At 45.9% G+C, this 13,553-nt stretch overlaps 1 protein-coding gene across 1 annotated transcript in view; it reads right to left on the reverse strand.

Moving 5' to 3' along the window:
* Positions 1-2,202: 2,202 nt before the first annotated feature.
* Positions 2,203-13,553, reverse strand: part of LOC135367477 (gastric triacylglycerol lipase-like) — a 135,086-nt gene continuing 123,735 nt past the window's right edge. The window contains exons 6-11 of the mRNA XM_064600783.1: positions 11,196-11,346; positions 8,274-8,369; positions 6,488-6,640; positions 5,829-5,900; positions 3,096-3,161; positions 2,203-2,667 (exon numbers count right to left, since the gene is read on the reverse strand). Of these exons, the coding sequence (XP_064456853.1) occupies positions 2,422-2,667; positions 3,096-3,161; positions 5,829-5,900; positions 6,488-6,640; positions 8,274-8,369; positions 11,196-11,346 (784 nt within the window). The 3' untranslated portion in view covers positions 2,203-2,421. The remainder of the gene's footprint in view (positions 2,668-3,095; positions 3,162-5,828; positions 5,901-6,487; positions 6,641-8,273; positions 8,370-11,195; positions 11,347-13,553) is intronic.

The raw sequence follows: 13,553 nt of genomic DNA on the forward strand, positions 1-13,553 counted from the left end.
GGCACTTGGACTCGTCGTGGCCCGCGCCGCAGTGGCGGCAGCGGGGATCAGATCTGCAGTTTTTGGTTGTATGGCCGAATCGGAAACATCGCTTGCACTGTAGCGGTCTTCGCTTGTAAGTGTCTACGCAGAAGATGAGTGGCCAGGAACTTGATTTCAGATCGACGAGTCCCGCAAAGGACACAACTACGGACTGGGTAGCGATGCGACGATCGTTGCCAAGCCAGCTTCAGCGGTACGCGTCGAGGGCACGAGCATCAGAGAAGAGCTCGATGACTTCAGTAGCGGGAAGAGAGACGTCGACGCCCCTCACTACCCCTCTGACACAGGCGAGATTGTGCGGGATGAAGGCCTCCACCGGCTGGCTGCCGAAGCTGGAAGTTGACAGAAGCGAGCGGATGACGCTGACGTTGTCAGACTGATGATACCATCTCTTCCATATTGGCGAACTTCGGCGATGTCACGGAACTCAGAGGTAATGGCTTCCAGGCCTTGAAGCAGAGCTTTCGGGTTCTTGGACCGGATGACGGAGCCATCGGTAGGCTTGATTGCAACTGGGATGGACGTGAGGCCGTTGGTCTTGAAGAGGCTTAGGGGGACTGAGCGAATATCAACGGACGCCGACCAGTAAGGGCCGGGCCCGCTATGAGCAGCGGTCGCCATCGCCGCCCGTCTCACCCACCGGCGAGGTAAGCCGCGCCGCAACCGAGGGAGAAGCAGAAGAGGCCAGACAGGCCTGAGCTTGCAGAGAACAAGTAAGCTCATACAACAAAAGAGAAAGCCGTACCAGAGCAACAGAGGAACAGCAAAGCCAGCCGTTCAGTTCCAGAGAAGTTTAGTTCTTCCATTTTCCATTTCTTTGCCATCTACACCCTTTCCACTTCTTCTCCTACATTTGTACTGTACATATTTTCTTCACTACAAATCAGATTAGTGCTGGTTCTGAATCCCTCTCTGTTATTCACATTCTTTCAGCAAATTGAGGGTCTTTCAGAATGGAGCACAATCAGTCCATTTAATTTCATTCACTTAATATTTTGACAGGTAACGTCGTGTCTCGTGCTTTGACTGGTTGATGAAGCATGATGTCAAAATGACGTGTGGCTATTGTCAGCAGAGCATCGCAGGCGGGGCATGAGTACAAAAGAGTGTAATGAATATTGTGTCGGTTTTTATAGCCATTAGTTGTCAATACTTTCTGGAAAACGTTCACCGCCGGCAACGTGGCACAATAGCACTAGCAAAAAGTATACTTCCAACGTCATCACCCGGCTTCCGCACCAGCTTTCTAAGCGAGTGAAGCATGGTGACCGGGGACTTGAAAGGCAGGGAGTGGGCAAGTGACAGTCTGTCACACCAAGGTGAGAATATGCCCCGGTCCAGTTCCTGCAACCGTGTAATTATACGCATTTGTGCCGTAGAAGTAGGTTAAGCCTTGCTCATCGGGAAAAAGCGGTGTCGGCAGTATTAAGTGATTAGCAGCAAGGCAAGGGTATGTGGACCCATTTAAGACGACTGAGACGACCAAGATGGACCATGCATCCAGCGTCATCGTCATCCGGGGTCCTGGTGATGTTTGGCAGACAGTGGCCCCAATGAAATGTTTGCATAATGAGTTTTTCACTGAAGGAGATCTCCAGGTGTTTTTTATCGTTCTTCTACGTCTAGCCTTTCCACGTAGCTCGAGGATGTCCTGAAAGGCAGTATTCTGCAACCGCCTCTCACTTGGTCATGAATTTCACATTTTCTCGCTCGCACCAGTAAATGGAGCGCTGAAGGTCACATCTACCTGCAGAGACTATGGTGGCCTTGCTAATGCTGTCATCTCCACCTACGATGGAACGCTCGGATCCTCAAACAATGCGCAGCTGGCCAGTCTTCTAGCCTTTTAAAGGTACGCTGATCGCTGAACATGAGAAGCAGCTCCTACAGCTTCTTCACTACATGCGTAAATTTCACTTGTCCTAGCACGTACACATCTTGACTGGCAACGGGATACTTCTTCACTAGTTTTGTGAGAAGCAATTTGACCTTGTGCTTCCAGCAACCCTTCAGTGAATTCACCCAGTTCATTGAACATCTCGAGAGGTTTTCTCGAGGAACAAGTTGCTCATTTTGTTTCGCACTTACGTAGTGAAGAAGCAGCTCGTCAGTCCCTAGTTCGCATGCCGACCGTGGCTCAAGCAGTCGTGTCTGAAGCAGTGCGGTGAAACGAAAATGATTTATTCGATCAGAAACAAACAAACAAACAAACAACAAATTGACTCCTCCTCAGAAGCAAACTGTTCCCCAACAAACACACGAAAAATAACACCAACGATTATTCGATTTCAGCACAGCATCTGTCTTGCTTGGGACAGTATTTAGTCTAGTTTGAACAGTTTTTACTGATCTAGGAGACCCTCGTTAGGTGTAGAGCAATTAGCTGTACCTCCTGAGGAATTCTAGCATAGGTTTAAGGATGTAGGATTCATGAATAAAAGCAGCAGTGGCGAAGTTGAAGTGACCAAATTCGGGGTCTCGAATGTGTCGAACAAATTTGATTCTGTCTCCTAGCTCGGCCATGAGAGATTCAACGTCTGGCGGAGTGGCGAACTGGTCTCCGTCGGAGTAGAAAACGCCAACATCAACTTGCGTCTTGCTGATGTCGTAGGGTCGTGGTGGACTCTGGAAAAAGTGAAAGGATCTAAGTAACGCGTGGGAAGCCAGCTACGTGTCATTGCATCAGATTAGCAACCGCGTCGAAAAGCTAATCACGCTGGTGCACTAAACCGAAGCTCAAGGTATACAGTCAATATGCACGTACCGGTAGAAAAACAATCAGAGTACAGCGCGGGCGACATCTGGGCATTTTCAGACCCCACGACTGTTTTTTTCACAAGTGACTCTTTCTGAAGCTTTCTTGCCTCACAGACCATTATATGAGTGATTTCTATTACCTCACTCCGCACCATGTCTAATAAAATACACAACCTAATGTAATGTGCAATAACGAGCAATGTGTGGACTATTCAGAGGCTCCCACTGGGAATTATCTTCGCTTGTCTAGCAGTCCGCATACTGAACCAACGGAGGCATACACAGATAGTACTTACGCAATCCGTTGAGGAAGGTCTGATATAGGTGCAATCGAACGTTTGAAACTTCTTTCGTTTGCCAATCTATTAAAATGGACATCCGTGTCAGATGAATATACAAGTATAGCATAATGCAAACCCTTTAATGCACGCGATGTCCTCTCCAAGGGGGAGGCATTATTGCTTCACGTGTTATTGTAGTATATGTAACTGCGTTATACGTGGGAGGCGCAACGTATCAGACACATGGGAAGGCGGCCGTTCGCGGTAAATAGCAAATGAAAAGAAGAAGAAAAAAAAAACGATCCAGAAGAAAATCAGATAACGGGGGGTCCTTTACACGCAGGGACGCGCAAAGTTTGTGTTAGGCACCCTCCATACCAGCTCCGGTGTTAGCTCTAGGACCACACAATGTTGACCACGGGAGGATTGACGACAATGAAGACTGCATTTAGCGTGAGCGTAATAAAACTGTGTTCAGTCATTGCCCAGCGATGGTACAGTGTGTCGGTGGCGCTGTCAAGCTCACACTGGGGAGGGGGGGTATATTTATTCAGACTTGTACGTAACGGGTAACGGGTAATTGCGTTACTAGTAATCAATTACTTTTTTGAGTAATTTGTAAAGTAATCGATTACTTTTGGGGCCCAGTAATTTTTTGAGTAATTCAATTACAATTTTCAGTAATCAATTACCAAGTAATCGATTACTTGGAAACTAAAGAATCCACATTGTTCGGGACGACGCAAACACACATATATGGGATGATTCACCGTCGCGATAAGACAAAACCAACTGCCCTCTGCAAGTTCGGTGCAAGGCAACTGTCTTAAAGCTAGGACTTTTCCCGCAACAATTACTTTCCCGAGGACCCCGAGGTCAATTGCCACAGTGTTCCGCACGTGTAGTGTATTTTTGAGTCCACTGTCCTCTCCCCATTCATGTGTACTATCTATCCGTAACCCGGCCTGCATACAGTAGGTTGGACTGTAGGTTGTACCGCGAACCTGATGAGTCATTTGTGGGAGTTCCTGTTGGGACTCTTTTCACGGAACTCTCAAAACTCTCAACCTTCTGCTTCAATGCTGACTTCGTTTTTGCTCAGTTTTTTTTTTGTGGATATCTTTTTCTCTATCTTTTTTTATATCGTTTTCTCAGATATCGAAAGTAATTGGCAAAGTAACGCGTTACTTTTTAAGGCGTTACTTCATTGCTTTTTCCGGCAAGTAATTTGTAGCGGTAAAAAATTACTTTTTCGTACAAGGTAACGGTAACGGTAATCAATTACTTTTTTTAGTAACGTGTACAAGTCTGTTAATTTATTAGACGAAAAGGAAAAAAAAAACGGGGGAAAGGTCAGCCAAACGAGACGTCGGCTTGCTATTCCAGAAATAAATAAATGAATAAATAAAGAGAATTAAGAAATAATAAATAAATAAAAAGAAAAGAAAAGAATTAAGGAAAGAAATAGGAAGGAATAAGAAATAAATAAATAAAGAAAATTAAGAAATAAGAAATAGATAAAAAGAAAAAGAATTAGGAGATAAAGGATAAACTAACAAATGATGAAAGAAGGATGAGGTAGATTAAAGACAAAGATGACAAAAAAAAGATGACAAACAAACGGTGAAAGAATGATGAGAACGATGGTGAGATGGATCACAGAAGATCACTTTAAAAGGAAAGCATGAGGTTAATGCGTTGAGGGTGGGAGTGGGGCACAAAAGAATGAGATTGCACGACTGAGTTCAGAGGCTGTTCATAAGACCTGAATCTCTCAAGAAAGTCAGAACTGCTTTGGTCACAGACCGCTGTGTCACTGCTTACGCAACAAACGTTGTGTTTTTGCGAGGGCGTTCATATCCAGATCAAGCGATATCTCACACTGCAGACGCGTGAAAGGAACATTTTTCTTCACTGAGATACCTGTCCGCGAAAGTTCAGGTTGCACCCGTGGCCTCATCGTATCGCAAGTGACCTCAGTCGTATGCTATTCACCGCGTAATGCCGAGGCCAACTGCCTCCGCATTTCACCGCGGTTTTTCGGTTCCAAACGTACGTACAGTCCCCGCCTTCTGTTGGATGCTAATTTTTTCCACACACACACAAAGAAAAACATGTATGATTTGGTTTCTGTAGACTCCCTTTTACTGATGGTAAAGACGAGATGCAGTGTGGATGCCATAACACTGGCTGATAAAATGTGCTTTCCAGAACGAAGCGGACATGAGACCTTGTTCATGTGCATTTTCCTTGTTGTCCCCAGTCCCATATTTTTCTTTATACAAGGATTGGTTATGACGGCGATTCAGTTCCCTGAAAAGTCGCTGGCAAACCAAAGCATCGTTCAGTGTCGCAGGCTTGCGTGATGGAATATCGCATAAGTGTACGGCATAATGTAAAGAACAAAAAAACAATGTTGTTGATGACGCGAGTGTTTCATCGCCACGGACGATACGCTAGCTTGTTGCTCGCAGTACGCGTTGCGTATAGGAACACCAAGACACATTAGACGTTTCTATCTCGAGGCTTTGTAAAGGACATGATCCTTGGATCAACGTCGATTCATTACAATCCCTCCAGACCGTGGCAGTAATTGAACGAGAATATAGGCGTTTAAAGTCTCTTCACTCATGATCACAGTTCTCTCGCGACGTGAAGACCGGCAATATTGTTCATTACTAAACTCTCCCCAGCATCGTAACATCTTGTATCCCGACTTAGAGGCAAGACTGAGGTTTGATAACTTACTTGGTACAGATGAATAATGTGCAGAGTAGATGTTCCGGCCGGATATTGACACACGTAAACAGGTGTCCTCGTCTGGAATTAATATGAATTTAGTATGTCTTAATTTCGCCCCCTCTCAAAAGCGATTTAATCGTCGTTGCACACGGTGTTTATCTATTGAAACTACTAGGTACTGACAGGTGGCGCTCTTGACCGCACAGCACGCTCTACGCGAATATGAGAATCAGCACCCCGGGTGATACCGCTCCGTCTCCCGACTAGTTGAGAAAGCGGCCTCACACCTGTTTATGAATTATCTTTCCTTCCAATCGGAAGATCAAGCGATATGACCCTGAACGTTGGTTGGCCTAGAACATTTTCTGCATTTTATGCGATGAAGAGCGTTACGTGTTAGTGCCTTAAAATCCGCTCTTTAGTAATCACACCTTATCACAATTACAATCACGCTTCCTGAAATGACTCAAATTACAAGATACAGACTATAAAACCTGCAACTAGTCCAGGTGGTCAATCTCAGCAGAGCCTGTATGCAAAGATTTCCTGGAGTCTAGCTTGTCCGCAGGGTAAGTTACGCCGTATATAAAGTCGTGCAAGAATATTTGCGCGCTTAATTCGTCATTGACACGTCATTATTAGCGCTATGTAACTTGTTTACTTACCCTATTGACGTACTTGCTCTCCATGTTAGCTGCGTACTCCAGCAGTAAGGCACAGATAAAGCTACCGGGATCCTGACACGCGAAGGATGCGAGCTTTATAATTGGCATGTTCTTCGGCAGAAACTCACGCACTCCGGCGTAATACATGCCCGTCTGAAATCGAATATACAGGCTGTCAATACCGGCTTGGAAGACCTCCTAACATGGCAAGCTGTATTTAAACTATTATTGTAAGAGATCTTTCATAGAAAATGTGATGTGGCTGCTTGTTCTTATCTGGAAGCCTTGGAAGTACGAATACACGAATCGGGCACCGTGGAATGTCAATGATGACAAACAAGCAACGCCCAGAGTAAGTCAGAGGGTAATTTATCGGAAGCGCCAGGTATGATCACTCCCTTGAAAATACCGTACGTATGTTCCACATATGATTATATACGTACATATGATAATACTGAGTTGTACAAACCTCTACGGATGTAAATGATCACACCGGTTCGAATCAAGCCCATGTAGGGTGCTTTTCTACACCACACTGTGGAACCATTTCGGGTGAACGACGCATTATGACGCCAAACAACTAGCTCTTCTATTGGTCGGCCTCGGCCCCAATCTTGAACTCGCCGTCCTACCATTTCGTGCCTGACATGGCGCAGCCGACAGGACCAGCAGCATTCCATTCTCTTACGAGGTAAGATCGTTCCATTTCATTCTTCCCGGCATGAGGCACCTTCTAAATTTCCGATTTCCTGCAGCAGCTTTTCCGTATTTTTCATTAGTCTCCGTTATGTTATCTCCCTTTCGGAGTATGATAGAACTTTCTCTCTTAGGGCGCTCCAAACATCGCGCGACGGCACTAGAAACGTGTTCTGGAAGACGGCTATTTCAAATAAACGCTGCGATTGAAGAGCTCGTGCAGAATCACAGGCGACGTGGTGCAGTTAACGCGTGTTACGGGATAACAAATTGAAGATTGGACCCTTGGAGGGTCTCTTGCCTACACACTACAGAAGTAATGTTACGTCGTTGTTGGGATGCGAACATCTTGCAAGCTTCTTTAAAAAAAAAAAGGTGTAGGAACAGTCTTCTGCCTTCAGACATTCTGAGTCCAGCAACTCAAGATGGGAGTGACTTTCATCCAATGTAGCATTCATAGGCGGGCGCTCTCGGCAGTAAACAATACTGCCATAACCACGGTGAAACAAAAACGTAAATAAGAAAATAAATAAACATCGCAGGCTTTCATCCGCGTGCTATGGTGGAGTAGAGTGCGTGGAGCCGATGTCCACAGTAAAGACTGCATTTAGTGTCGCAGTGTGCATTCGATGTTGTGTAAGTCTCATGTGCTGATATCATGGAGTTAGGTAAGAGTTAGGTGGAGTGCGAGGCAGAGATGCGCCCTGGAGATCCAATGTTGCGCTTTGTTTCTATGCTCTCGTGTAGCATTTAGAGCGTTACTGGGAATGGAGTCATCAACATCCAAAAATAAAATGAAAAGTCACGTAAATGTCATCGCACAACCGGAATAGCTGGAGCGAAGATGATACAGAAATCTATCCAATAGCCAGCGCGAGGATGATGGAGCTATCGCTGTTACCTCTTGACACATTGGGGTCGAGAAGGCATGTTTCCTTTTATGACGTGGGATAAGGAATTCATAACAACCTTAAAGGCAACACGACTCAAACAAGGAAAACAGCCCATCCTGTTTTCTTCATGTGAGAAAGTGCAGAAGTCTTCGTAGGCATCGAATACATACATGACTAACTATGCATGGCTGACTCACCAAGAATTCTTCGCCAACAGGAAATGTGAGCGCCAAGAAAGGAAGCGTTACATGAGCAAGGTTGTACACCGGAGCCAGGAATGTAGCGGCCATGATCTGAGCAAATGTTAGAGGCGCATATAAGGAACATAAATTCAGTATTTTCCGTATGGAATATCGTAGGTGCGGTCGTTGCAAGCACTGCTTCGTGTACAGGTGCAACATTTCACAGCAAGTGTGCGAAGAACACATATATACCAGGCGACGACATAAAAGTCAAACCAGCACTTTCACACAGAGTTCGAGGTAACTTATTGTAACTAAGTTCCTTTCTTTGGTTTTGTAACTTGTCACTTAACTCGTTATTCTTGCGCGGGTGGTAACATTCAGAGGAACTCGTTTCTTTTTCAGGTAACTTAGCCAAGGTAACTTCAGCAAAGGTCCAAGTTACTTTTAATTCTCTTTTCGCTCACGTCCACAGTATTTTCTTGCTTTCTCTCCGGTTCTTCCATGGTATTTTACGCCATAAAGCGTGATATTCAATGAATGACAATACTCTACTCAGGAAGTAAAAACCGCTGCCCAGTGGCGTCGCTAGGGTACGCGTCACCCGGAGCGGGGGCTCTTTGCGTCGTCCCGCCCTCCTCCCCATGCCGCCATTAACGGATCCCTTTCTAAACATATTACAACACATTCAGAAAAAAAAATGTGCCTTGTAGAAAGTTCCACATGTGGTTTTTGGCGTCATCGTGCCGCAGAGAACGGGAGGAAGCGGCAGTATTGGTGCGGCGCGTCACCCCTTCCGTGGCCTCACCCGGTGCGGACCGCACCCCCCGCACCCCCCTAGTGACGCCACTGCCGCTGCCGTTGAAAAGAAGCTGAACCATTGTGCGGCCACAGGGAGTAAGATGCAAAGCGTTCGGATTGTTGGACATAAACGAAAACGATCTCATCGTGTTGCATTCCTCCGCAGGCAACCCAAAGGTCGAACACAACTGCTCACGCGCGCTGTGCTAGCGCTATGTTGTGTCCGAAGTAACTCGTTCCTTTGTTAAGTAATTCCGTAACTGCGCGTTGCATTTCAGGCTGATGAACTTCGTTGTTAACTCAGTTACATTTTTCACGCAGTAACTTAACTCCTCACGAATTCTTTTTGACGGGTAAGTTCTCGATCTCTGCTTTCACACTTTTTCACATTAGCAGATAATAAAGCACGTCAGGGACAGGGAGTATAAGAATGTATCGCATTTAAACTGTTATTTAAAACATGTAGATATAATACAATATGGGAAACAGTACTGATATTTCTAGTTTAATAATATTTTTCTTGGGTTCGCTCAAACAGCTTGTAAATTTATGTAAATACATCAATGCGCTGATTTTCGCTGCTTCGCCATTTTTGGGAGATGACCTGGGTTCTTCCCTGGGAATCCCTGGATGCTTCCTCTGGGTTTCACACGCGTCGGCAATGATGTACGACGAAGATAACAGTCAAGGCTCGGGGGTGGTGGAGCTCTAGAGGAAGATCACGGGCCGACTGTCCGACTCTGGGCACGAAGGTGCACGGATTGAACGCTCGGAACATGTAACGTTCTTGGTCCGCTTCTACTCATAGTGTGGAACGGGCTTGAATGGCACAGCCGACAAGGTGCTGGGAGTGTCTCTGCCGGGATCTGCTCGCCCTTCATGACATCGTACTGGAACTACTCCGAAGCTCCACCAGGAGGCGTATGCGTCATCTACAACGCGAAGTACTTCAACTAATGAGTGCTATCTGTCCACCATTTCGTATCATCGAACGAATTATTACTGAGGCCTTTTCGAACTAGTAATACCCCTGTCACTCGGACACTGTTGATCCTCATTGAGCCAATGCTCATCGAGCGCAATGCGGATCCGGCGCTGCTACACGGACATGTTTGAGTAGGATCGAACTCCGATCCTGCTTAACCCGATCTAAAACATTGTAGAACAAGAAAGCAAGATGGAAACCAACTGCCAGTTGTCGGTGACATTCCCTTGAGTCTGAGGAGATATAAACCATGGACAAACGCAAACGGTTTCGTCTCTCCTCTACGTTAACAAAAACCAGGGGAAAATGATCGTCCGTCGTGAAGAGCTCACATGAAATCCCAGGCGTTCCTGTAACAATTGTCGCACTCACCGACAATGATCTAAGAACGCCGCGTAGGATTGAAACCTGGTGCAGTTGGTACACACTTTTCGAGGTGGAACTGCGCCAACAAACAACACGGAGTAAAGACGGCCCGTTAATGCGGACTCACTTCTTAAGAAAGTCTATGAGGAATTTTCGTTCGTAGGGTTCTCGAAAACCTAGCTAAATTTCTACACGAAGCAGGTACATGCGTGTTCCTCTCGAGTTTACCTAGGGAATGACATATTTGTGAAGGCCTGACGCGGTCTACTGATTTTTGGCGAATCGAAGTTTGTCAGATTTTCAATACACGGGAGTCTATGGGAGATGCAACAAAATCGCTTCTTTCGGCCCGCCCGCTCGCGATATTTGGGCCAAAATGGTGTCATTCCCTACAGTAATAGTCGGGAAGTTGATTGCAATCAACAAATTCGACAAGGTCAGTGCAGTTTTCCAGACCCCTGCGAATGAAAATAATGTCTTTGTCGTTTGCTAGCATGTTCTGCGCGCTGGCGTAGATTACGTTACTTCCTTAAAGTGCGGAAGAAAAGCAAAACGAAGAAAACAATTTTGCGATGTGCACTCCGGAAGCGAAAGTTAACTACACCGCATGAGTCCTCCTTAAACTACTAGACTAAGAAACATACTCGTTTAACAAGGCCCGCTGAATGCAAGGGCCCCTGACTCAAAGGGCTGGGTTCTGATTGGTTGCCAGCTATTTGGAGTCGTAATGGAAGGCCCACGTGTGATTCTCTAAAATTCCCCAGTGACTTGAAGATTGTGCTTACCTTGTTGTTATAGTCTGGTCGCTCTGACATCATCACCATGAGTACGGCCGGTCCAAGGGAGATCCCCACGAAAAAGAGCTTGCTCCTGCCAGTTTCCTGCAGGACGTAGTCGATTTCGGCAGTCAAGTCATAGATGCCTTGCTGGTGGAAGCTGTGCGAAAGAAATGTCTTTCCGATGACTTTTTGCTTGTCGGTGTTGAGGGAGCCCAATGTCGGGATGGATCGTGTTTGAATGCACTGAGCACAAATTCTAAAGGAGTGAGAAAGTGGCTAGAGAAATAGCTTTACTGTATTCAGTTGCGAAAACACTGTTCTAGTCCCTTGTTTCTCGTGGTCATCCCCACAGGAACATGCATGGATCAGGCATATACATACAGGGTGTCCCAGCTAACTGCGAACATATTTAAAAAAAATATATATATATATATGACACTTTTTCGAATTCTTCCCAACGCCTTTCTTTTTGTTCATTGCGCATGTTCGGAGATGCGTATTTCCTTCATCCCCAACGTGAAAGGGGGAAGGAGCACAGTGCCGCCTCATGCGTCGAAGATGAGCTTTAACTTGCGGAAGCAAAACAAAAAGAAATGTATCGGGTGACTCTATCGGAACTAGCCTTATCTTGGGTGGCATTTTCTGTTTCCCTTTAATCTTTTTCCAGGACGCGAGAGGCAATAGTGTGCTGTTTCTCCCTCTCACATTGGGGGTGAAGGAAAGACGCGTCTTCTAAGAGGCGCAATGAACAAAATAAAGAAAAATAGTTTTCATTCACGAATTTTTTGTGGGCGATCTATCGAACGGATTTTTGTTCTGAAAACGGCTATGTTACCAGGTAACCGAAAGGAACAGATCTCATTGGGACAACTTCGTAGCTTTTATAATTAAAAAGTTAATTAATGAAAGTTAATTAAGACATTGCCTTAGGACTTTGCTAATGCCCTCCTAAGGAGTGCCCTTCAGCATATGCTATATTGCAATTGATTTCATCTTGGAAAAAGTGTGAGATATATTTTTTAAAAATATGTTCGCAGTTAGCTGGGCCACCCTGCATCCTCAAAGGACTTCCAGGTACACGTATACAGAAAAAGGGGGGAACTGTTGTACCGAAGAGGGGAGAATGCTAGAATGCGCCAAAGGTTACTACGGCGGCGTACAGACATGGACAGATGGATGCATCCGGGGCCGACTTCAGGGGGAACTGTCGACATTCGTCTGGAAAGTGCGCCGGGTAACCCAGGGAAAACATTAGACAACACAGCCGGTGTTGGGATTCTAACGCACGTCACGTCCAAGTCTTGGCGGGGAACTTAAAAAAAAAACTGCCTGGTAACAATCCTTTTCACGTTGATGGTTGTACACTCACGACATCATGATTTTCTTCACTGGAGTCCACGGCACCGGAGGCAGAAGCGTTGAACATTTTGCGAAGGGGAACTATATGTTCATGGGAGCACTGCTCCCAACCCCAAACTCCGTTCTGCGTCGCCTTGAGCACTTGCCCCCATGGTGCACTGCACACTGTTAGTGACTGCCCCACTGCGCGCACTGCGGAAGAGGCATATGACATAGTTGGTTGGTTGAGGGGAAACGACGCATTAACGTATATTCCTTACCCTACACATATTCTGCGATCGGCGTGGGGAACAGAGACCTCGTGATCGCAGCCAGGTCCCACCCACGATTCAAAGGTCTAGGGAAAGAGAATGCAACTGGGATGTTTCTCCAAGAATACAACACAATGCAACGGGACGGCCCTGAATCTCCAACGAAGTCACCCAACGTAAGTGATGATTTCTTTCCCTGGATTCGACGTCGGAAGCCGAAGAATTCAGCTTCCGACGCCGGCTTCGGCGCCAAGTCCGTTCTCTAGAGTCCCCATATATTATGCACTCTGCAATGCTGTAGCGAACTGCGAGGGCAGCACTATTGCATTCCACCAGATACGTCACTATATGTTGCATTCATTAACCATTGTTGCACTTTTCCATTATTTTGCATTTTCAATTTGTAACGCCCTACTGGTCTGGAAGGACCAGCACTGTTGCTCAAGAAAGTGTTCATTGAAGCAGACCCTTTGGTGTCCGTGGCTGTTAACACACAGACTACCATGCCCAGCACACGACCGTGACACAGCATGTTTCGAGGGAGTGTCCTCAGTGGTTCAGCATTAAAATTAATTAAAAAGTAATGAAAATGGCAAAATGGGTTAAAAATTGGAAGTATGGGAAGTGCACTGGCAATATGGAAAACCAATATTGGGTCGGGTTGCATTTGCAAAAGTGGGCCAATATTGGCATCACTAATTGCCAATATTGGTCCAATGTATGTCCAATATAGGCGTGCTGCCTGGGTTAATTC

The sequence above is a fragment of the Ornithodoros turicata genome, chromosome 8, assembly GCF_037126465.1.
Source record: "Ornithodoros turicata isolate Travis chromosome 8, ASM3712646v1, whole genome shotgun sequence".
NCBI classification, from domain to species: domain Eukaryota; kingdom Metazoa; phylum Arthropoda; class Arachnida; order Ixodida; family Argasidae; genus Ornithodoros; species Ornithodoros turicata.